Below are 25,406 nucleotides of genomic sequence, written 5' to 3'. Positions count from 1 at the left end.
GCTTTTTTTTTTCAACTCGAGTGGATCTCACATCTAAATAGAAAATTGGTCAAATTCTGTGTATGGGCCAGGTGCAGTGGCTCCCACCTGTAATCCCAGCACTTTGGGAGGCCAAGGCGGGTGGATCACTTGAGCCCAGGAGTTCAGGATCAGCCTGGCCAACATGGCGAAACTCCATCTCTACTAAAAATACAAAAATTCGCCTGGCATGGTGGTGCATGCCTGTCATCCCAGCTACTCGGGAGGCTGAGGCACGAGAATTGCTTGAACCTGGAAGGCAGAGGTTGCAGTGAGCCAAGATTGCACCACTATACCCCAGCATGGGTGACAGAGTGAGACTCAGTCTCAGAAAATTTTTTTAAAAATCTGTGTATGGACATAGCATTTTATATTTCTATAAACAATTTTTTCATAATTACTATTTTGTTAAAATGAAATATTCATTCTTTAGCTATTTATTGTGCACCTATCATGTATAACACAATGTAGCAAGTCCTATACAGATGACCATGATGAAGAAGGCGGCTTGTACCAACCGTCAAGGAATGTACAATTTATTAAAGGGATAAAAGGTGTGAACATAAATAACTACAGTAATACAAAGAGGTTCCTAGTAAGTGCAATAAGAGATACTGATTTCAAAGGGGAGAGAGGTTTCTACTTAAAAGAAGAGGCACAGGGGCATTCTAGTTGGAAGAAATAACATTAATAAAAGTTCAGAAAGGAAAAAACAAACTACACATTCTTCTGAATCACAATGGAGTAATTTTGGAGTAACTAGGAGTAAAATTTGGATGAAGCACGAAGTTCATATAGCATAATATTATACTAAGATCAAAGTTGGCCGGGCGCAGTGACTCAAGCCTGTAATCCCAGCACTTTGGGAGGCTGAGGTGGGTGGATCACCTGAGGTCAGGAGTTCAAGACCAACCTAGCCAACATGGCAAAACCCTATCTCTACTAAAAATAGAAAAAAATTAGCCAGGCGTGGTGGTGTGCACCTGTAATCGCAGCTACTCGGAGGCTGAGGCAAGAGAATCGCTTGAACCCAGGAGGTGGAAGTTGCAGTGAGCCGAGATCGCGCCCCTGCACTCCAGCCTGGGCGACAGAGTGGGGCTCCATTCCAAAAATAAAAAAAGATCAGTCTGGGGAGATAGTTTTGAACTTAGATCCAGATTGTTGAATCCTTGAAAACAAGGCCTAGGGAGTTTGGGCTTAATTTTCATTTGGAAGACATTGGGGGGGAAGCCATTGATGTTTTGAATAGAATCAAGGGTGCTGAAGGAAGATCACTTTGGAGGAGTATACAAGATGAGTTGTAGCTGCATGAGACACATAGACTGGTTAAGGCTATTGTAGTGGTTAAGACTTACTTAATAAAGCCCTGGGCTAAGGTGGTGGGGTGGTATCACATCATGTTTAAGAGCATGGGCTTCAGAATCAGAGGTCTCCATTTCCAACCTGATCCTGGCCTCAGTAGATTACTGAAACTAATTCTGTCCTCTGTAAAAGGGTAATAATTATAGCACCTATCTCTTCGGGTTGCCATGAGATTTAGATCAGACAATATGTCTAAAACCCTCAGACTGGCATAGAGTAAGTACTCAATAAATTGTTAATATCATAAAATGTTTGAAATATTGAATGTTTTATGTAAGAAGAGAGTCAGAGATAACTAGAAATTTGAGTCCCAGTATTAGGGAAATGGCATCATAAGAGAGACTTTTCCGCCTAAATTTCATGGAGAAAGCACATGATTCCAGTTTTATGAAGATAGTTTTTGATGTGCAGGAGTTCTGGCTAGGTGTAAATCCACAACAGGTTGTTAAAACTAGAGAAGTCAATGCAAGGTATGCCACTGGTTTCCTATACAGGTGAAATATTTAAGTTTAAAGTATCTGATGAACTTCAAAAGTATATGTATGCTTTGTTAATAAACTGATGATGATAATTACATGATTTTAAAACCTTCACATTTCTTTTCTAATTTTATCCTCATTTGACTAAGATATTAGATTGCAGAATCCACAGACTGTACCTTTTTTGGTTACTGTTGTATCCACAATACCTAGTAGTACAGTGTGGGTGAAGAAGGTTCTCAGCAAATGTATATTTATATATTTCAGTGAATGAATATTACATCCTTGCTTTGCAAGTAATAACTTGCACACATTACTTAAGTTGTTAAGGGAGACTGGGCTTTCAGTCAGTCTCTTGATGCCTAGCTTTCAGCTAGGCACAAGTTGAGAGGTGACAATTTATAAAGCACTAAATGTTAGCATAATTTGAATATGGCCATGCCATTTTCTTTTCCTTTTTTTTTTTTTTTTTTTTTTTTGAGACGGAGTCTGTCACCCAGGCTGGAGTGCAGTGGCACAATCTTGGCTCACTGTAACCTCTGCCTCTTGGGTTCAAGCAATTCTCCTGTCTCAGCCTCCAGAGTAGCTGGGGCTACAGGCGCACGCCATGATGCCTAGCTAATTTTTGTATTTTTAGTAGAGACGAGGTTTCACCATACTGGTCAGGCTGGTCTCGAACTCCTGACCTCAGGTGATCCATGCACCTCGGCCTCCCAAAGCGCTGGGATTATAGGCATGAGCCACCGTGCCCGGCCAGCAATGCCATTTTCTGGAGAACCATTTTAGATATATCAAGTTTATATAACAAAGTTGGAAAATGACGGTTGTGGAGACTAAAATGCAAATCAAGTTAGTACATGGAAAAATAATTATTGAGCTCATAATATAATTATGGATTTTCATAAATGATAATATTTTTTACTGTCTTCTTTTTTTTCATAGGGGCATTACTCTAGTGTGCCTTAAATGTGATTTCCTAGCTGATTCTTCTGGCTTAGATCGCATGGCTAAACACTTAAGTCAACGTAAAACTCATACTTGCCAAGTTATAATAGAGAATGGTATGTATATATAATTGTGTTTCTTTGATTTTCTGATACTTATTTCAGTATTTTTGATCAGACACCATATGGACCCATGTATTACATTGATAGTCTCACTCTTCATATACACTATTGTAAATGTAAAACTTTTTTGATTTCAGTTTCCGAAAGTACCTCAACTTCTGAACCCATTTCTGGGTAAGTTTAATTTTCCTTCGGTGCGGTTTGCTTTGATGGACTTTAGCACTGTTGTATTTTTTAATGTATCATTAATATAAATGAAAAATATTAAAGTTGTTTTTGTTTTTGTTTTTAAAGCTGCTCATTGAAATAGATTCCTGCTCCATGGAGTTCGTGCAACCTGGTGCAAGACAAGTTGGAAGTTCCTAAGTTCAAAGTTCTGAAGTGTTTTCTCACACAAAAGGCAGTTAAACAGCCAAGTTCATGACACTAGCTCTCATTCAGCTCTTTTCAGCTTTCAAATGCCACTAGATTCTCACTCCACCTTATCTTTGTGTCAGGTTAACATACCTTAACACATTTTTTTCTCCAATTGGCTCTCTCCAAAAATACCTTTTGTTTTTCTCTGCTATACTTGACTTGCCTTCATAATACTACATTCCAGATAATATGACTGTTCATCTTTTTCTGTCTGTTTTGTCTGCTTTCTTAATTTCTTATAAGTCTTACATGTTTAGGTCAGATAGCCATTTTTTCTTCATTCCTTGTTCATTACTGTTCTGTTTTTCATATTTTTCAAATGAAGAAGCAACGCATAAGTTTCAAAAAATATCCAGGGTACTCCTGGACAGTGTCCCCTTTTGATGGACACGACTGATGCCTGTTCTTTCTTTCCAAGAAATGTGAATTATTTGACTGTGAGACCTCCTCTAGTTTGTGGCCTTAAGAGATCAGATCTTGGGGAGAGTCCCTTCCTACCTGACTGACCTCCCATAAGGTTGATGCTGATTTGGCCAGAGATGACCTCAAGGCCCACCAAATAGAGCACAACTTCCCACTGGGGGCTTTGGCTTTTGACTTAAGCTTATGGGTCGATTCTAACCAAGAAAAGTCCATGAGATCACTGCTTCAACATCCAGGTTGACGTTTAACCATTTTGGCTGCTGCTCTTTAATCTTACTCTAGCAGGCATGCAGTCCAAGGAATATAAAAATTCTTGTTGTGTGGGAACCAAGGTTACTTTCCTGTTCTTGGAAAAAGAAAATTTCTACAATTACAGTTCCCAAAGTCACAGTTCATGTTATTTAAAGTTTTATCCAGTATTCTAGGAATTTTCAGCAATACTAATATTCACATTTTTAAACATTTTTTACATTTTGTTTTATTTTGGTAGCTTGGTTTTATATTGTTTTTAGATCAGTGCTTCAACATCCAGGTTGACGTTTAACCATTTTGGCTGCTGCTCTTTAATCTTCCTCTAGCAGACATGCAGTCCAAGGAATATCAAAATTCTGGTTGTATTGGGAACCAAGGTTACTTTCTTGTTCTTGGAAAAACAAAATGTCTACAGTTACGGTTCACAAAGTCAGTTATTCATGTTTTCATTTAAAGTTTTATCCAGTGTTATAGGAATTTTCAGCAATACTGATATTCTTTTTTTTTTTTTTTTTTTTTTTTTTTTTTTTTTGTAGACAGAGTCTTGCTCTGTGTCCCAGGCTGGAGTGTGCAGTGGCGCGATTTTGGCTCACTGCAAGCTCTGCCTCCTGGGTTCACGCCATTCTGCCTCAGCCTCCCAAGTACCTGGGATGACAGGCACCCGCCACCACGCCCGGCTAATTTTTAATTTTTTGTATTTTTAGTAGAGATGGGGTTTCACCGTGTTCACCAGGATGGTCCCGATCTCCTGACCTTGTGATCTGCCCGCCTCGGCCTCCCAAAGTGCTGGGATTATAGGCATGAGCCACCGCACCCGGCCAATATTCACATTTTTAAACATTTTTTTTTATTTTACTTTGGTAGCTTGGTTTTATATTGTTCTTAATCAAATTTATTTTACTCTATTTTGTTTTTCTGTCACTTCTTTGTCCCAGATTCATGAAATTTGCTGATGTCCATTTTATGTCTACTTTTGAATTATTTGTGTTTGTTTTGTTTTTATTTCAAACTCCCAAGACATTTCTTAGAATTGTCTACAGATTTCGTGTAGCTACTTATTGGTAGCTTCTTAATTTCATACTTGTCCAGACCATTAGACATTATTACATGCTCTATCTTGGGCCTATCATTAACATTAGCTTAGGGATTCTGATTTCAAAGACATAAAGAATTGGCAAAGCTCTTCTTACAGACCTTAAAACAAGTTTTAAAGGTACATTTCTGTTCATCTAATACATAATATCTTCTTAGCCATTAATGTAATTCCTCTGGATAAAGATAATATATTCAAAAAATATTGGGACCAAAAAATGCACTTGTTTCTTGCTCATATATATATAGATGTATATTTTTTTTAATTTGTTGTTTGTTTATTTTGGTTACATTGAATATAGATTTGCTGAACAGTTTTGATGTTATTTTTTTAATAAAATTTGTATTGTTAAAGTGCCTTGGAAATTTCTAATAAATAACTTCATATAAAAGCTGTCATACAACTATAGGAGCATTGCTTTGCTCCTAGTTCCGTGGAGCCTGATTGCTTGACCCGCAGACGGAAAGCTTTATCTACCGAACACATCTTGCACTTTTTCCTCCAGCACAGTTAAAAGCAAACTATTTATACTTTACTAATGTCTTGAGCAGCTAGCAAAAGCCCCCTTTGTGATCTTAATAATCGTGAAGGTGGGTAGGCTCTGAAGTCGTTTGACTCAATGTGGGTGTTTTTTAACTCCAAAATTAGAACTGGACTGGATACAGTGGCTCATGCCAGTAGTCCCCAATACTTTGAGAGGCTGAGGTGGGAGCCAGGAGTTTAAGACCAGCCAGGGCAACATACCAACACTCTTGTCTCTACCACAAAAAAAATATATTAGCTGGGTGTGGTGGCATATACCTATAGTCCTAGCTACTCAGGAGGCTGAGGCAGGAGGATCGCTTGAGCCCAGGGGTTCAAGGCTGCAGTGAACTATGATCATGCCACTGCATTCCAGCCTAAGCCAGAGAGCAAGACCCTGTCTTTAAAAAAAAAAAAAAAAAATCAAAACTGCTTTGATGATATACTTTGAAACATTGAAAGCCAGTGTCAGTGGCCACTGCCATGTAGTATACTTGTAATTCATAGGAGTTGAATCGATTAATTTTAATTTTCCGAACAGATTTCTGCTGTAAGTGATTTTCCCAAATCTCCAAAAGGGGCTTATGTCATAGTCGTGGACTTGGTGATACTCTGTTCTTTCTTTCCATACCTGTCTCTAGAATGTTTTGTCAAACACCATTTTCCTACCCATTATTTTTTATTGTGGTAAAATACATGTAGTATAAAATTTGCCATTTAAAACCATTTTCCATTCAGCATTAATGACACCTAACTTTAAGTTTTAAACTTTTTCCCAGAAATGGCAACTTATTTGCATTTTTAGCGTTGGTCCTCTTTTAATTTACAGATATTTTCTGTCTCTGACAGTTCAAAAATACAAAAAACCACATTCTTGCTATAGCAGTATTTTAGGTAGAGGTACAGCTTTGTTCTTCCATAGGATTTTATTATACTATGTATCAGGTTATTTTTCTTAAAATTTAATGCTCTGGAAGTTATGTGTCCCATAGCATCACTTTTTTTTTTTTTTACTTTGTTTAAAGAAAACGATTTATGCAGTCAGTGCTAAGCTTACTTGTTATAAGCAGTTGAGTTTTAATAGGTGTTAATGAGTTTTAGCTTGACAATCTGATCCCTCTTTACCTTGAGGCTGTTAGAGTTATTTCACCTGATTCAGAAATAGCCATCTCATGCATGTGTCCTTTTTTGTTTTCAACTGAATAAAAGGTATGATTGGATCAGTTTCAGTCCATCACTATTATTATTAAAAAAAGAAAAAAAAACTAAATGACAAAGACTTAGATTCTTGCCCTTCTTTTTGTCACATTTTGGCAAAACAGCTCTTTCAGTTTTTTTTTTTTTTTTTTTTTGGAGACAGAGTCTCGCTCTGTGGCCCAGGCTGGAGTTCAATGGCATGATCTCAGCTCACTGCAAGCTCTGCCTCCCGGGTAGCTGGGACTACAGGCACTTGCCACCACGCCCAGCTAATTTTTTGTTTTTAGTAGAGACGGGATTTCACCATGTTAGCCAGGGTGGTCTCGATCTCCTGACCTTGTGATCCGCCCGCCTCAGCCTCCCAAAGTGCTGGGATTACAGGCATGAGCCACTGTGCCAGCCCCTCGGTCTCATTTATTCAGTAAATATTTATTACCTACTATGTGCCTGGCACTGTTCTAGTTGTTGGAAATACAAACTGAAATCTCTGGCTTCTTGGGACTTAGATTTCAGTTGTGGGAGACAGACAATAGAAAATAAAAACTTATAGTATGTTAATGGTGATGAAGACTATGGAGAAAAATAGGGAAGGGAGATAGCAATGTATAGGTTGGTGGTTGGGAGGTTGCCATTTTAAATTTGATGGTTTAAAGGCCAAGTTGGGCCTTCTTGAGAAGATGGCATTTGAGTAAATGGCCAAGAAGGCCAAGTTGGGCCTTCTTGAGAAGATGGCATTTGAGTAAAGACCTGAAGGAGGTAAGGAAGTGAGCCACCTGGGTATCTGTCAGAGGAGCTTTCTAGAGAGGGGAAACAAGTGCAAAAGCCCTGAAGCAGAAATTGGAACCCTCATGTATTGCTGGTGGCAATGTAAAATGGTCCAGCCACTATGAAGAACAGTTTGACAGTTCCTCAAAAAGGTGAAGTGTAGAATTACCATGTGACCCAGCAATTTCACTCCTATATACTCAGTCGAAAGCAGAGACTCAGATACTTGGACATGCATGTTCATAGCAGCACTATTCACAATAGCCGAAAGAGAAATTGCCTAAATGTCACCCACAGATAAAGGGATAAAATACGGTGTGTTGCCAGGCACGGTGGCTCATGCCTGTAATCCCAGCACTTTGGGAGGCCGAGGGAGGTGGATCACCTGAGGTCAGGAGTTTGAGACCAGCCTGGGCAACATGGCAAAACCCCGTCACTACTAAAAATACAAAAATTAGCTGGGTGTGGTGGTGGGCGCCTGAAGTGCTGGGAAGGCTGGGAAGTACTGAAGTACTGGGAAGGCTGAGACACAAGAATCACTTGAACCCAGGAGGCAGAGGTTGCAGTGAGCTGAGAGCACACCACTGCACTCTAGCCTGGGTGACAAAGCAAGACTGTCTCAAAAAAAAAAAGTATGGTGTGTCCATACAATGGAATATTTTTCAGCCACAAAAAAAACGAAGTACTGATACTTGCTACAATGTGTATGGACCTCTTAAACAAGTGAAAGAAATCAGTCACAAAAGGTCATATGTTGTATGGTTCCATTTATATGAAATATTCACACAGGCACGGAAAACCAAATACCACATGTTCTCAGAGCTAAAAATGAGAACTCATGAACACGAAGGGAACAAGAACAGACACTGTCGAGGGTGTTCATGAACCACTTCTAAGGTGGAATATGTAACTGGAGGCTAGCAATAATCATTTTCATGCCAGGCGCCGCAGCTCATGCCTGTAATTCCAGCATTTTGGGAGGCCACGGCGGGTGGATCATGAGACCAGGAGTTTGAGACCAGCCTGGCCAACATGGCAAAAACCTGTCTCTACTAAAAAAAACAAAAATTAGTTGGGTGTGGTGGTGCACGCTTGTAATCCCAGCTACTCAGGAGGCTGAGGCAGGAGAATCACTTGAACCTGGAAGGTGGAGGTTGCAGTGAGCCAAGGTCGCACCACTGCATCCAGCCTGGGTGACAGAGTGAGACTCCATCAAAAAAAAAAAAAAACACTTGTCACAAAGCTAAAGTAATCAAAACAGTGTGGTCCTTTCATAGGATAGAAACAGAGAAGTGGAATAGAATGAGAGTCCAGAAGTAAACCCACACACTGCACTCAAGGATGACAGAGCAAGACTGTCAAAAAGTCATTTTCATATTTTTAGAAATTATATCAGGAAAAATAGTATGGTCATTGTGTTTGTGAAACCTAAGGAATACGTAACTGCGACAGTCACTTTACACGATTTCAAACTTGAGAACTTTCAGACTTAATCGTATCTAGCTTCTCTCTATAACTCATGCTTGGCTTATTAATCTACCTACTTTTCTTGGAACTATTAGTATTTTCAGCCTATTATTATCCATTAACAAGTTTCTTACTCTGTAAAGTCTTCCTGCTTAAACAGCTTCAAGAGAGTTTCTTAATATTAGGATTACAAGGTCCGAGATTCAATACCTGACTCTGCAGTAAACCCTCTCTGCACCCTTAAAGGTGCAGTGCAGTGGAGTGGTTAGAGCCCAGGCTCTGCAGCAGACTGCCTAGGTTGGAGTTCCTGCCCTACCAATGATTAGATTTGTGTGACTTTAGGCTCTGTGTCTCGTTTTCCTCATTTGTAAATTGCATGTAATAGCAGCTACTCAGAGTTGAGGGAATTGAGTGAATACAGTATATGTATATCCCACTTAGAACAGTGATTGGCACACAGGAATGCAATCCAACATTGTTACGATTATTGCTACCTTGTGACTACCTTTCCTGATTTTATTTATCTTAATTTTATTCAGATAGAAGTAGCTCCAATCTTCACCCAGTTTTTCATTCCAACCTCCTCACACCACCTTCACAGTGACTGTTAACTCTTTTCCTAACCCAGTGGCTTTCTTGAGGGTCACAGTTGAAGCACATAGTACTAAAGATAGGCATACCATTATATTTCTTGGTTTCTCAAGCTCACCAGACTAATATTTTTAAGGAATGTCGGTGCTCCTGGGTTCACTTGAGTCGTGATTGTCATTTATAAATATTAGATTAGTGCCAAAGTAATCACTGTTTTTGCCATTACGTTCAATGGCGCAAAAACCGCAATTACTTTTGCACCAATCTAATAGTATTAAGATATTTCCCCTAAATTATACTACCTATACTTGGCCACACCATGGTTCACCTCATGCTGATACTCATACACTTCTCTGATTTTGAAACCCTTCTGCAATCTGATTCTTGTCAGTTTGGTATTTGACCACCTGAAAAAGCTTAATATCAACAGACTTGGAGAGGCCGCTGTGCATGTCTCCTACTGTTTCCAATCCTCCACACTGAAAAATATCTATCCATACCACTATGATATACGGTGGCTGGGGGGCTGCCAAAGAGAGTGCAGCCTCAAAATAACACAGTCCTAGGTTTCAATCCTGGTTTTGTATCTAAACAGCTGTGTAGCCTTGAGTAAATTACCTGAACTTGTTCAGTCTCAGCTTCCTCATCAGTGAGAGGCATGTAATGATGATATTCTTGCAAAGTTGTTGTAAGGAATATATATACACAAACGCTCCTCAACTTACAGTGGGGTTACATTATGACATACCCATCCTAAATTGAAAATATCATCAGTTGAAAATGCATTTAACACACCTAACTTACCTGACATCGTAGCTTAGCCTAGCCTACCTCAAATGTGCTCAGAACACTTACATTAGCCTACAGTTGGGCAAACTCAACTGGCAACACAGTATGCTGTGTTTTTGGTGGTTTACCCTTTGTGATCTCGTGGCTGCCTGAAAGCTATGGCTCTCTGCCACTGCCCAGCATCACGAGATGATATCCTACTGCATATTGCTAGCCCAGAAAAAAAGTCGAAGGCATGTGTATCCCTTTCACAGCATCATAGAGTCAAAAAATCGTAAGTTGGCTGGATGTGGTGGCTCATGCCTGTAATCCCAGCACTTTGGGAGGCAGAGGCAGGCAAATCACCTGAGCCCAGGAGTTCAAGACCAGCCTATCAGGGGAACCAGCCCAGGATATTTCAACGTAGGTTCTTTTCTATTTTCCCTAAGTGTCGGCCGATCTGAGAAATAAAGGGAAAGAGTACAAAAGAGAGAAATTTTAAAGCTGGGTATCCGGGGGAGGCATCACATGTTGACAGGATCCATCCATGAAATCTTCACAATTTATGTTCTTCTATCACAGCTTCAGCAGGTCCCTCAGTTTCGGGGTCCCTGACTTCCCACAACACCAGCCTGACCAACATGGCGAAACCCCGTCTGTACTAAAACTACAAAAATTAGCCAGGTGTGGTGGCGCACACCTGTAGTCCCAGCTACTCTGGAGGCTGAGGTGGGAGGATCACCTGAGCCCAGGAGGCAGAGGTTGCAGTGAGCCAAGATAGTGTGCCCCTGCACTCCAGCCTGGGCAAGGGAGCAAGACTCTGTCTCAACAACAACAACAACAACAAAAATCATAAGTCAAACCATTGTAACTTGAGGACCATCTGTATATTATATATGTATAACGTTTGGCTCTGGCATGACAGAGTAGACAATGAATAAACAATGCTGATGTTACTGCTACTCCTGCTGTTGCTTCAGCTGTTGGTGCTGTTATTTCTGTTGCTGCTGTTACTGTCACTACTACTGCTTCTGCTGAGACCCTGGAAACGACACATCAGTGGAATCTTCTCTGACAGTTTTAGTGGCAATCCATCAACATTGTGGTTATTCGTAACTTTGGCTTATAATTCCCAGGTCTTGAAGTACATTCCTTCAAACTGTCGGACGGATGACATCTTATCACAGTGCTTCAATTACATGTGGCGTAATTCTCTCATGTCAGAAATGAGTGTAGCTCTGGCTTTTTCTGTCTAAGGACTATGAAACGACACTGCCTTGTTGAAAACTAGTACAGAATCCTGTCTGCTCTGGAGGGAAGCATTCCTTTTGTGCTAAAGAACCCCTTCTTTAAAAGAAACTTCTTTACTCATTATTACCAGGAATTCATTTCCAGAAAGAAATGAATCTTGAATCAATGAAATCTTGGCTACTTACTCAATACAATTAATTATATGAAAACATGTAATTTTTTTCTTTTTTTTGAGACAGAGTCTCGCTCCGTCACCCAGGCTGGAGTGCAATGGCACAATCTCAGCTCACTGCAACCTCTGCCTCCCAGGTTCAAGCGATTCTCCTGCTCAGCCTCCTGAGTAACTGGCATTACAGGCGCCCGCCACCATGCCCAGCTAATTTTTGTATTTTTAGTAGAGACAGGGTTTCACCATGTTGATCAGGCTGGTCTCGAACTCCTGACCTCAGGTGATCCACCCACCTCGGCTTCCCAAAGTGCTGGGATTACAGGCGTGAGCCACTGTTCCCGGCCGAAAACATGTAATTTTAAATAGCGGTAGTAAAGTGTTCTTTCCTTTTGTAGGACTTTCAAAATGATTGAGAAATACCTTGCTTTCTCAGAGAGTAGGGATATTTTCACTCAGTCTTGAAATTGTCCTTTTCTGTTTTCCCCTTATCTCCATTTTTCCCCTCGTCTATCTTCTCCAGTATGTCCACCTAAATAGATTATCATAACATAGAATCAAAGGAAAGTGTTAAGTCGTACAAGTTTCTTTTTTCTTGATAAAATAACCCTAATAAATAAAAGAATGGGATATTTCTATCTAGCAAACCTTCAGCGCCTCAGAACATAAGATTCCTTGACAAATTAGTAGATACCCCAAGCTTGGAAAACTCAACTACTTAACCAGTTGTCTTATTGATTGAGTCAAATCCTTAAAGGCCACAATTTGAAGTAATTTCAAAAAGTTGATTTAATTCTCTTAGTAACTTCCAAGTGACTTTGTGGTCAAGTTACTTCAGTTTTGAATAATTTAAAAGGGGGACATATTCAGCACAGCTTCATTTTTAAAACTGAATGATTGGGAACTACATGAATGATCTTCCTTTTTCATTCTTTCCAAGTGTCCTTTATGTCAGGGGAATTGGATAAGGAATAATACACAAATGTTTATGCACAAAATACATTTTATATTTTGTCTAAATTCAAGGAAATCCCATAAAGGTGATTTTCGATTCCATTATGCAAATGTGGAAACTGAGGAACATCATTTTGAAAATAAATGGTTATCAGGAAGTGCTGGCTTGTTCATACTATAGTGCACCATTTTTCCTGCTCTGGTTTTAATCTCTCTTCCCTTTCTTTAATGAAAGGTCTGTACTATTCAAAGCTGACTTCTGATCTGTTGACAAGTAAACAGTCCTTATCTGGAGACCTAAAACTTCATTCTCTTCATAGCTGTCTTAACATGCAATGGCCATAGAAACCAGTGCACAATCACACTATTTTTGTTGTTCAGAGGAATGGAGAACTGAAAAGGACCTTAGAGGTCATTTCTTCCCATCCTTCAAATGGTGCAGGAAGCTCCTCTAAAATACCTCTTTTTAAAAAGTTAACGGTTGTTCAAGCTGGCCCACCCGTTCCTAGACTTTCCATCCCCCTGCAGTGCCCTCCCCTCCTGGGAGGATGATTTGTTCCTCAGGAGCCTGCTCAGCCCTTACCCCCAGGTTCTGGGCCTAAGCCTGACCTAAGAATGAATTCAGCTAAGAATGAAGGGAATGAAGTTGTCGATCTCCAGATAAGGATTGTTTACTTGTCGACAGATCAAAAGTCAGCTTTGAATAGTACAGACCTTCCATTAAAGAAAATGCTCTGATTTGATTAAAACCAGGGCAAGCAAAATGGAGCTCTATAATGTGAGCAAGTCAGTACTTCCTGATAACCATTTATTTTCTGAATGACAAGTGACCTCAGTTTCCACCTCTGCAAAATGGAATTGAAAATCATTTTTACAGGATTTTCTTGAATTTTGATAAAATAATATCTGGCATCTAACATCAACTCCCATCTAATCTACTAGTTAATCCTAAATGAAGCAGAGATGGGACCATTAACCTCAGGCCCAGGAGCACATCCTCTTCTCAGAGTTGAGAGAAATAGAGAAAGATAAGGGAAATTAACATTGTGGTGCAGACCATGCAGTTCTAGTCTGCTCCAACACTTGGCAGTCATGTGGCCTTCGGCAGGAAGCTTTGATCATTCTGTACCTCAGAGATAATTGTGATATGAAGATTAAGCATGATGGTCCACATTAAGCATATAACATTGTACTTAGTAGTACACAGCACTAGATAAGTGTTAGCTGCTATTAATAATTGTCATTATTTCGACTGGAAGCATCGAGACTGAAAACTAGGTGTGGTCCAATACCATCCTTCTCATTTGGTGATCTCCCTAAATAAACAGGAAGAACAATACCTGGGGTACCTCTCCTTTTTCTGAAGCTCCAGGGTTTCTACCTGAAATTGGTGAGTAGGGGTCAGGTCAGCCAGTTTTGTTTTGTTTTGTTTTGTTTTGTTTGATTTGTTGTTTTGAAACGGAGTCTCACTCTGTCACCCAGGCTGGAGTGCGATGGCACTATCTTGGCTCATTGCAACTTCTGCCTCCCGGGTTCAAGCAATTCTCCTGCCTCAGCCTCCCAAGTAGCTGGGATTACAGGCATGGGCCACGAGGCCTGGCTAATTTTTTGTATTTTTAGTAGAGACAGGGTTTTGCCATGTTGGCCAGGCTGGTCTCAAACTCCCGCTCTCAGGTGATCCACCCGCCTTGGCCTCCCAAAGTGCTGGATTACAGGCGTGAGCCACCGTGCCTGGCCCAGGTTTTTTATTTATGCTTGTACCTGAAACTTTCTCCAGCACTTTAAGATTAAATTCAGAGGGTCACAGTACCTACTTTATCGATGGGGAAGGGATTAAGTATCACCTATAGATTCAAATCAGGTTACGAGGTCCATTTCTCATTCTAGTTCAACTACATCATGGCTTAGGGGCGTCTCTCTATGCCCTCTGGTGGTTTTGTTTGTTTGCTTGTTTGTTTTTCTGAGACGGAGTCTTGCTCTGTTGCCCAGGCTGGAGTGCAGTGGCACGATCTCAGCTCACTGCAACTCCTGCCTCCTGGGTTCAAGCAATTCTCCTGCCTCAGCCTCCTGAGTAGCTGGGATTACAGGTGTGCACCACCACGCCCAGCTAATTTTTGTATTTTTAGTAGAGACGGGGTTTCACCATGTTGGCCAGGCTGGTCTCGAACTCCTGACCTTGTGATATGCTCACCTCGGCCTCCCAAAGTGCTGAGATTACAGGCTTGAGCCATCGCGCCTAGCCAGTGGTCTCTCTTAAAGACTACCAGGATTGGCCAGGCGCGGTGGCTCACGCCTGTAATCCCAGGACTTTGGGAGACCGAGGCGGGCGGATCACAAGGTCAGGAGATCAAGACCATTCTGGCTAACACAGTGAAACTCCGTCTCTACTAAAAATACAAAAAATTAGCTAGGCGTGGTGGCGGGCGCCTGTAGTCCCAGCTACTCTGGGAGGCTGAGGCAGGAGAACGGCGTGAACCCCGGAGGTGGAGCTTGCAGTGAGCCAAGATTGCTCCACTGCACTCCAGCATGGGCGACAGAGCTAGACTCCGTAAAAAAAAAAAAAAAAAAAAAAAAAAAAAAAAAAAAAAAAAAAAAAAAAAAGACTACCAGGGCTGCTTACCTATTTAGCTTCAAAATCTGTCTCCCTGGGCAGGTGAGGTGTTTCTCAATGTCTCCTCTCTGTCCCTCCCTGCTGCCAGGCTAGTAGGTTTCACAGACTCCCCTTAGGAGAGTTAAGCCCTAGTGATTTGGCAGAGGTAGCTTCAGGGCACTCCCAGCCCATTCCCTTTTATGAGTAACCCCTCTAGTTCCAGGTGTCTAAATGCACAGATTGGGACCAGGATTAGCTCCTTCTGTTTGAGCGTCCATCCCAGGAAATGGTCAGTACTGGTCAGAAAAATACTAGAAACTTTCCTGCCTCCTGCCTTCACTAATCTTACCAGCAGGAGGCGCGCGGCAGACATGCAATCTATTTTTTCTCAATCTCATCTTGAGCCTTATGTCCAGATTGGTTGGTACTCAGATTATTCTCGGGATTAGTCTTCGGTTGTCTCTTATAGTTAAGAGGTTCTTGCTTCCTGGTTTCAAGGGAACAACCCAGGGACATTGGGTATAACTGGAACTGTTTCACTTACCCTGAGTTTAAGGCCTGAAAAGATCCACTTTACCAGGTTGAGTTCCCCCGTTACCCAGATCGCCCTGGGGTTCATAAAGCTGGCTTTGAAGCTCTGACTCAGGAAAAGTCATTTTTGAGTTTAGGGCTCACTAGGAAACCTAAGGGAAACGACCCTGCCCCCACCCCACCCCCGCCCCAGACCTGGAGGCACATCAGAATCAGCTGTGGACATTCTAACAATACAAATTAATTCCTGGGCCTGCCCCCAAGATCTACCTGACCAGAGTGTTGGGGACTGCAGCCCCAGGAGTCTGTACTTTAGCAAGTCCTTCACTGATTTCATGCTGTCAGCTGTGAACTGGCATTTGGGAACCACGAATCTAGGGGAATCTCTGGGAACCCATCTCAGTACTTCTGCCCCAGCACCGCCTCTTAGGGGCACAGAAGTCAAGATGACTTGGAGTCAGAACAAGGTTTTTTTTGTTTTTTTGTTTTTGAGATGGAGTCTTGCTCTGTTGCCCAGGCTGAAGTGCAGTGGTGTGATCTTGGCTCACTGCAACCTCTGTCTCCCTGGTTCAAGTAATTCTCTTGCCTCAGCCTCCCGAGTAGCTGGGACTACAGGCATGCACCACTATTCCCAGCTAATTTTGTATTTTTAGTAGAGACAGGATTTCACCACGTTGGCCAGGCTGGTCTCGAACTCCTGACCTCAGGTGATCCACCCATCTCGGCCTCTGCCCGTCCCAGAACAAGGTTTTAACTCATGTGGCTGTGCCACTTGAATCATGCTGGGATTTTCAAGGGACTTGGAAGTGGTTCAGGAGACTAGGGAGACCCTTTCAGAGGCAGCAAGGCCCCTTCCAGTGAGGCAATGAGGGATGGTGTATAAAGGAGGGGCCTCTTTAAGGTAAGGCGGCAATTATGTCCGCTCAGGTGTTACAAGTGGATAAATACTGGCCTCTCTCTGCCTCTGCTGGTGACAGTTGCAGAATCAGCTGAGCCTTGCTTTCCAGGGAGCTCTCAGCACATCTGCGCTCTCTCCTCTGCCCCCAGCACACACTGAGGGTGGGCTCAGTCAGCTTCCCTCAAGGGGTGGGGGCTGCTCCAGCTGTTCTGGGCTGGGCATCAATCCCTGGCACTGCTCTGGGTGGTGGTGCTCAGAGCAGCATCTGGTCCTGGGCTCTCTGATGGAAGGACCCTGGCAAGACAGTCCCCAGGCTGGATCCAGGGGCGTGAGCAAATGAGCAGGTTTTGGGGGAAAGGATAGTTTGGAGGGCCCAGTGGCAAGATGCTATAGCCCCAAAGATAGGGCAGCAGAGTTAGCTGGCTGTGTGGTCCCCAGCTTCTGTCCAAGGCAAGGACATCCTGAAGACTCCAGAGCTGACAGAAGTGTCAACCCACTAGACTTCCTGGAGGTATCCAGTCTGCGGCATCTGATTCAGGGAGGAATGTCCTAGACAGGCCTCCTGGGTAGTGAATGGCCTGCTGGCCAAGCCCCCATGGGTCAGGGAAACTGGCTGGGGTAAACCTGGCATCCCTACAAGAGTCCCAGAGCTGGGAACTGGCTAGAAAGACAGTGTAATATCATAGAAAGAGCCAAGATTGACGTGAGACAGATCCCCATTCATTACTTACTACATTGGACAAGTCACTAAGTCTCAGTGCATCCATGTTCTTTGTTTGTACAATGGAAATCAGCCAGGCATGGTGTCTCACTCTTGTAATCCCAACACTTTGGGAGGCCAAGGCAGGAGGATCACTTGAGCCCAGGGGTACAAGACCAGTTTGGGCAACATGGCAAGACCCCATCTCTATACAAAAACCGTTTTCTCTCTCTTTTTTTTTTTTTTTTTTTTTTTGAGACAGAGTCTTGCTCTGTCACCCGGGCTAGAGTGCAGTGGTGCCATCTTGGCTCACTGTAACCTCCACCTCCTGGGTTCAAGTGATTCTCCCACCTCAGCTTCCCGAGTAGCTGGGACTACAGGCGCGTGCCACCACGCCCAGCTAATTTTTTTTTTTTTTTTTTTTTTTTTTTTTTTTTTTTGAGACGGAGTCTCACGCTGTTGCCCAGGCTGGAGTGCAGTGGCGCGATCTCGGCTCACTGCAAGCTCCGCCTCCCGGGTTCCCGCCATTCTCCTGCCTCAGCCTCCTGAGTAGCTGGGACTACAGGCGCCCGCCACCGCGCCTGGCTAATTATTTTTTTTTGTATTTTTAGTAGAGACGGGGTTTCACTGTGGTCTCGATCTCCTGACCTTGTGATCCGCCCGCCTCGGCCTCCCAAAGTGCTGGGATTACAGGCTTGAGCCACCGCACCCGGCCTAATTTTTTTATTTTTAATAGAGATGAGGTTTTCCCATGTTGGCCAGGCTGGTCTCGAACTCCTGACCTCAGGTCATCTGCCTGCCTTGGCCTCCCAAAGTGCTGGGATTACAGACGTGAGCCACCACGCCCAGCCAAAACTTTTCCTTAATTAGCCAAGTGTGGTGGCACACACCTATGGTCCTAGCTACTCAGGAGGCTGAGACAAGAGGATCGCTTGAGCCTAGGAGTTTGAGGTTGCAGTGGGCCATCATCACACCACTGCACTCAAACTTGGGCAACACAGCGAGATCCTGTCACTAAAAATAAATAATAAAAAATAAAAATGGAGGCCAGGTGTGGTGGCTCACACCTATAATCCCAGCACTTTGGGAGGCCAAGGTGGGCAGACCTCAAGGTCAGGAGTTTGAGACCAACCTGACCAACATGGTGAAACCCCGTCTCTACTAAAAATAAATAAATAAATACAAAAATGAGCTGGGCGTGGTGGTGCACACCTGTAATCCCAGGTACTCGGGAGGCTGAGGCAAGAGAAGTGCTTGAACCCGGGAGGCGGAGGTTGCGGTGAGCTGAGATCACACCACTGCGTTCTAGCCTGGGCGACAGAGTGAGACTCTGTCTCAAAACATACATACATACATACGTACATACATAAACAAACAAACAAATAAATAAATGGAAATAATTATCCTGCTCCATAGAGTTGAAGGAGCATTAAATGAGCTAGTGAATGAATGTAGAGTGTTTTAGCATGGTGCCTGGTACATTATAGGCATTCACATGCTAGTAATTATTTCTCCAGGTTCTGTCTCTGTAGCACAGGAAAAGTCCCAAAGGTACGAATGTAGATAGTGAAGGGGAGCCGTAGAAGAAAGATAGGGACCAACATGATTAGTTCCAGAGACACAGTAAGGCCAAATGATGCTGGAGGCACTCTCCTTCCTTTGAATCCCTCCACTCCTCACCAACCTCACAGAAAAAAGAGTCATGATTCTCTGACCTCCTGGGTCCCCTTCTACTGGGTATGCTGTGGGTCAAGGCCATTCCCATATCCTCTCCCTCAATCTGAGGGAGGCCTGAGCACCTTCATACAACCGTACTGTTGCCATCATTCATCTTCTGGGGCTGCAAAAGAGATCTCACTAGCTATTTGAGACCAGCCTGAACAACATAGTGAAAGTCCATCTCTACAAAAAATAAAAATAAATTATCTGGGCATGGTGGTACATGTCTGTAGACCCAGCTACTCGGGAGGTGGAAGGGGGAGTTGCCTGGGTTGAGACATCGAGGCTGCAGTGAGCCAAGATTGTGCCACTGCACTCCAGCCTGGGTGACAGAGTGAGACCCCGTCTCAAAAACATAAAATAGGAGGCCGGGCATGGTGGCTCACGCCTGTAATCCCAGCACTTTGGGAGGCTGAGGCCGGTGGATCACTTGGGGTCAGGAGTTTGAGACCAGCCTGGCCAACATGGTGAAACCTCATCTCTACTAAAACTACAAAAATTAGCTGGGTTTGGTGGCGCACCTGTAACCCCAGCTACTCAGGAGGCTGAGGCAGGAGAATCACTTGAACCCGGGACGCGGAGGTTACAGTGAGCTGAGATTGTGCCACTGCACTCCAGCCTGGGCGACAGAGTGAGACTCCATCTCTAATAATAAAATAGGAAAAGAAAAGAAAACTCCCAGTCATGGCCCATAGGGCCCCCGTAGACCTGGCCTTACCTATTTCTGTACCTCATTTCTTGCCACTCTCCTTTGCTTGCTCTATTCCAGCCATCTCCATACTGGCCCCCTTTCTGTCCCTCAAACACACCAACGTTACACCACCTGCCTCTGGATCTTGACATTTGCTGTTTCTGCTGCTTGGGGTTCTCTTCTCCCTTTTTCTTTTCTTCTTCTTCTTTTTCTTTTTCTTTTTTTTTTGTTTTGTTTTGTTTTGTTTTTTTTTTTTTTTTGTTTGTTTTTTTGAGACAGAATCTCACTCTCTCACACAGGCTGGAGTGCACTGGTGCGATCTTGGCTCACTGGAGCCTTCACACCCCCAGCTCAAGGGTTCCTCCCACCTCAGCCTTCCGAGTAGCTGGAACTACAGGTACGCAACATTGCACTGGGCTAATTTTAATGTTTTTTTCTAGAGACAGGGTCTCACCATATTGCCCAACCTGGTCTTGAACTTCTGGGCTCCAGCAATCCTCCCACCTTGGCCCCCCAAAACTCCGAGATTACAGGCATGAGTCACTGCACGTGTCCCTGGTTGCTTTTCTTCATTCATTTCTCAACTTAAGTGGCATCTCTTCAAAGATGTCTTTTGTGCCACTCCAGCAATATGTTGCCCTCCCCCATATCTGTCACCTTCAATTCATTTACCCTGTTTTGAGAGTCCTTATCACTCTCTCAAATGAGCTTGTTTAGGGGCCTCATTTCTTATTTAGTGTCTGTCTCCTTTAGGAGAGCGGGACTTTGTTCATGTATGTAACGCCAGGATTCAGAATAGTGGCACATAGTGGGTTCTCAATGAATGTTTCTTGAAAGCCTAGAAGGTGGCCAGGCACAGTGGCTCACGACTGTAATCCCAGTACTTTGGGAGGCCGAGGTGGGCAGATCACCTGAGGTCAGGAGTTCGAAACCAGCCTGGCCAACATGGTGAAACCCCATCTCTAGAAAAATACAAAAATTAGCTGGGCATGGTGGTGGGCACCTGTCATCCCAGCTACTCGGGAGACTGAGGCAGGAGAATTGCTTGAACCCGGGAGGTGGAGGTTGCAATGAGCCAAGATTGTGCCATTGCACTCCAGCCTGGGTGACGAGAGTGAAACTCTGTCTCGAAAAAAAAAAAAAAAAAGAAAGAAAGAAAGAGAAAAGAAAAGAAAGAAAAAAGAAAAGAAAGCCTAGAAGCCTAGAAGGTGTCAGAGGCGATCCTGGTTAGAGGACTCATAACACTAGGAACGTTGTCATCCTTGGCCCCTGTAACTGAAGAAAGAGGTCTGACCAAGAGGGGTCTGGACCCAAACTGAAATGTACCCATTAGGACAGACAAATGCACCTGTAGTAACTGAGCAGTGGCCTAGCCCTGCAAGACAGGTGATGGCAACCAAAAGTCAACACAACAGCAGGTTGTGTCCTGAGCAAGGAGTCAGCGTCTGGAGTGTTGCATCTGGGAGAAGCATAGCAACCAGGCTTCCGGCACATAGCTCATCCACAGACAATGGGAGCCCAGCCCTTTGGGGGAGATTCTGGGGCTGGGAGTTGGATGGGGACAACTAGTAAGAAAAGCAGCTCTAACTGGAGTGGTAGGCAGATTCCAAAGACTGAGATCCAGGCAAAGTCAAGTGATGAGAACCAGACTGGTGACTGGACTGAGTCTGAGGCCACTGGGGGCGGGACTGAGTCTGAGGCCAGGTGGGGATGGGATGCGGTAGAGAGGGCTGCAAGGATGACCCAGGCGGGACCAGACAAGCTCTTTATTTGAGTGGGAAGCCCATCTGGTGTGTGTTACCCTTCGCTGTCTAGGAGCAGAGCTCCATACGCCTGACAGAGGAAAGTGTTCAGGAGCTGTCTTCCCGAGACCCCCTCAGAGCGGGATTCCAGCAAGAGAGACTCCTGAAGGAGCACACCATCTTTCATGCAAAGAAATCCACCTGGAGCTATTGTAGACAAGTCTTTACTAGCCACTTTTAGTTACTTTCACAATTGGACAAGGAGCTTTCGTATCAATAATAGGACCAGATGTATAAGAAATAACTATAGGACTCGCCTGCTGGAAAACTACCAAGAGCTCTCATTGGCTCAGAGAGCAAGTCCGGGGTGGGTGCTGTGGCTCACGCCTGTAATCCCAGCACTTTGGAAGGCTAAGGCAGGCGAATCACCTGAGGTCAGGAGTTGGGACCAGCCTGGCCAACAAGGCGAAACCCTGTCTCTACTAAAAAATACAAACGTTAGCTGGGTGTGGTGGTGGGTGCCTGTAATCCCAGCTACTCAGGAGGCTGAGGCAGGGAGAATTGCTTGAACCCGGGAGGTGGAGGTTGCAGTGAGCTGAGATCGCGCCACTGCACTCCAGTCTGGGCGACAGAGCGAGACTCCATCTCAAAAAAAATAAAAAATAAAAAATAATAAATCTCCAAACTGTTCTGCCTGATGCGCAAGCCCTCCCCAATCTCAGCTCCCACTAGCACTGTTCAGCTCTCCTTGGGCCAGATCCCCAGTTGTCCTCTCTTCCAACTTCCAAGGTTATTCCTGCCCCCCTGATTTTGCCCACTCCCCTCCCCTCTTCTTTACCAATCTAAACCTTACACGTTAGTTAACATACAAAACAAATCTAAGTATTTTCCTGTGAGCCCTCCCTGATATTGAATACATAATGCTCTCACTTCCCATGGTGCAACCTCACACTTGGTCATGTTGTCTGGTTTTTGTTTGCATGTAGTTTCAGTGTGTACATAGTTCCTGCAACTAGATCATAGGGTCTCTGAACATAGGGAACGTGTCCTCTTGTAACATTTCTTCCCTAGCACCTAGCAAAGGTCTGGGGACATGATAGATATTTGTTGCTTGAGCCCTGCCTATCCAAGAAAGGGTAGGGGTGGGGGTCATAGTGGGAACAGCCTTAGGGTTCAAGACTGATTGATGAAAAATAGGAAGCTGGCCGGGCGCGGTGGCTCAAGCCTGTAATCCCAGCACTTTGGGAGGCCGAGACGGGCGGATCACGAGGTCAGGAGATCGAGACCATCCTGGCTGACACGGTGAAACCCCGTCTCTACTAAAAAATACAAAAAAACTAGCCGGGCGAGGTGGCGGGCGCCTGTAGTCCCAGCTACTCGGGAGGCTGAGGCAGGAGAATGGCGTGAACCCGGGAGGCGGAGCTTGCAGTGAGCCAAGATCACGCCACTGCACTCCAGCCTGGGCGGCAGAGCGAGACTCTGTCTCAAAAAAAAAAAAAAAAAAAAAAGAAAAGAAAAATAGGAAGCAGAATCTAACTATTCTGGAAGTAATCGGGCCCATTGGACAAACTGTCCTTTTTTTTTTTTTTTTTTCTTTTTTTTTGACACAGTTTCACACTGTCACCCAGGCTGGAGCTCAGTGGCACATTCTGGGCTCACTGCAACCTCCACCTCTCGGGTTCAAGTGATTCTCCTGCCTCAGCCCTTAAGTAGCTGGGATTACAGGCATGTGCCACCATGCCTGGCTAATTTTTGTATTATTAGTAGATACTGGTTTTCGCCATGTTGGCCAGGCTGGTCTCGAACTCCTGACCTCAAGTGATCTGCCCGCCTCAGCTTCCCAAAGTCTTGGTATTACAGGCGTGAGTCACTGCGTCCGGCCATACTTTTTATTTTTAAACTGGAAAATATGGAGAGAGTAGTCTATCCGGGCATTCAAGGCACATATCTAGGAAACCTAGGAAATACCAGTGAGTCCACATCTCGTTTCAAGACTTCTCTATATCACTCTGCCTGTACTTGCTCTCTAGAAAAACATATCTGGCCTGTGCCCCAACCCCACCAGGTGTTTCTGCCCACTGATAACACTGAGTGAGAGAATGAATTCGTCCTGAAGAATTGACTCAAGCGATGAGAATTTCAGAGAGCCTAGAAAGCTGGCAGGGAGTGTGCCACTGGCATGGGGAATATTACTCTAGTAAGACAAACTGCCTGTTCCACTCATCACAATCAGGAATGGCTTGGAGGAAAGCAAGACAAAAAGCCATGTGATAATCTATACAAATTTTATTTTGATATCAATTTGTATGGAAACAAGCAGGTGTCAGCATTATGCAGGCACAGAAAAAAGGGAAAGAAAAACTCCAGTGATAATTTATCTTGTATTTACACCGTTTGGTTTCAACAAGGACAGGAAGTTTTACTGTTAGCTTCCTGTGGGAACTCCAGTTTCTGCACCTTCCCCTGCTGCCTCTCAGCATCACGATATAGCAGGGATTTCTGGGCCTTCAATCGGCAAGCCAGGCACATGAAAATCGACTCCACGTTCTGGCTCTCTTTGGGGTCCTTGGCCGATGTCTCAAACAAGAGCATGTTGTGGGCATCAGCAAATTTCAGGGCTAAGTTGGAGGGCACCTGGATCTGTTCCCTCAAGTCACACTTGTTCCCCACAAGCACTTTGGGGACTAGTGGGGGCACAGCATGCCCATTGCATTCTTGGATCCACATTTTGAGGTTGGTGAAAGATGTCATCTTGGTGACGTCATAGACGAAGACCACGGCATGTACGTTGCGGTAGTAATGCTCGACCATGCTTTTGCGGAAACGTTCCTGACCTGCTGTGTCCCACACCTGAACCTGGAACATACAAAAACGCAGAGATGGAGTCAGAAAACGGAACAAGAACAGAGAGGAGAAAACATGGTTTTGTAGCACTATAAAAATGAAGTGACACGACGGGTACAGTGGCTCATGCCTGTAGTCCCAGCACTTTGGGAGGCCGAGGCGGGCGGATCACCTGAGGTCGGGAATTCGAGACCAGCCTGACCAACATGGAGAAAGTTCGACTCTACTAAAAATACAAAATTAGCCAGGCGTGGTGGTGCATGCCTGTAATCCCAGCCACGGGGGAGGCTGAGGCAGGAGAATCACTTGAACCAGGGAATTGAAGGTTGCAGTAAGCCGAGATCGTGCCATTGCACTCCAGCCTGGGCAAAAAGAGCGAAACTCCATCTCAAAAAAAAAAAAATAGAAAAATAAAAAAAAAATTGAGTGACAAGCCATGACACAGGAAGTGGTTCTTTGACAGATGAGCAGAATGGACTTATCAAAGCATAAAGAGAAGTTTCAGGATTTGTCAAGTTTTTCTTAAGATTGTTAACTGAAAATTTTGAGTCGAAAAAAATCTTGATTTTTAGTTGAAAAACTGGATGTAAATTGGTCAACTTTTCTGGAGAGCAATTTGGCAATATTATCAAGAACCTCAAAAATGTTCATAACTCTTAGGACCTGAAATCTCACTTCCAGAAATCTATACAAAAGAAATAGGGATGTGGTCAAAATTTTGTACTAATATTTTACAGTGTTATTTAGAATTTTTTTAAAATAGGAAAAACCTAAATGCTCACCAGAAAAGGAATAGCTAAAGTTCATGTCTATACAGTGGGGCCGGGCACAGTAGCTCATGCCTGTAATCCCAGCACTTTGGAGGCCGAGGCGGGTGGATCACCTGAGGTCAGGAGTTT

General features: G+C 43.8%; 3 protein-coding genes across 4 annotated transcripts in view; 2 read left to right on the top strand and 1 right to left on the bottom strand.

Moving 5' to 3' along the window:
- ZNF280C (zinc finger protein 280C) overlaps nucleotides 1-5,511 on the top strand; it is a 67,709-nt gene extending 62,198 nt beyond the window's left edge. For both annotated transcript variants that reach the window (XM_050777455.1, XM_050777456.1), the window contains 3 exons: nucleotides 2,802-2,920; nucleotides 3,064-3,100; nucleotides 3,221-5,511. In XM_050777455.1, the coding sequence (XP_050633412.1) occupies nucleotides 2,802-2,920; nucleotides 3,064-3,100; nucleotides 3,221-3,236 (172 nt within the window). In that variant the 3' untranslated portion in view covers nucleotides 3,237-5,511. The remainder of the gene's footprint in view (nucleotides 1-2,801; nucleotides 2,921-3,063; nucleotides 3,101-3,220) is intronic.
- AIFM1 (apoptosis inducing factor mitochondria associated 1) overlaps nucleotides 1-25,406 on the top strand; it is a 409,113-nt gene that overhangs the window by 329,148 nt on the left and 54,559 nt on the right. The window lies entirely within an intron of this gene.
- Nucleotides 23,935-25,406, bottom strand: part of RAB33A (RAB33A, member RAS oncogene family) — a 227,423-nt gene continuing 225,951 nt past the window's right edge. Inside the window, exon 3 of the mRNA XM_050777478.1 lies at nucleotides 23,935-24,519. Coding sequence (XP_050633435.1) covers nucleotides 24,064-24,519 — 456 coding nt within the window. The 3' untranslated portion in view covers nucleotides 23,935-24,063. The remainder of the gene's footprint in view (nucleotides 24,520-25,406) is intronic.

Source organism: Macaca thibetana, chromosome X (genome assembly GCF_024542745.1).
Source record: "Macaca thibetana thibetana isolate TM-01 chromosome X, ASM2454274v1, whole genome shotgun sequence".
Classification (NCBI taxonomy): domain Eukaryota; kingdom Metazoa; phylum Chordata; class Mammalia; order Primates; family Cercopithecidae; genus Macaca; species Macaca thibetana.
Note: the sequence above shows the minus strand (reverse complement) of the source record. Positions and strands in the feature narration are given on the sequence as shown.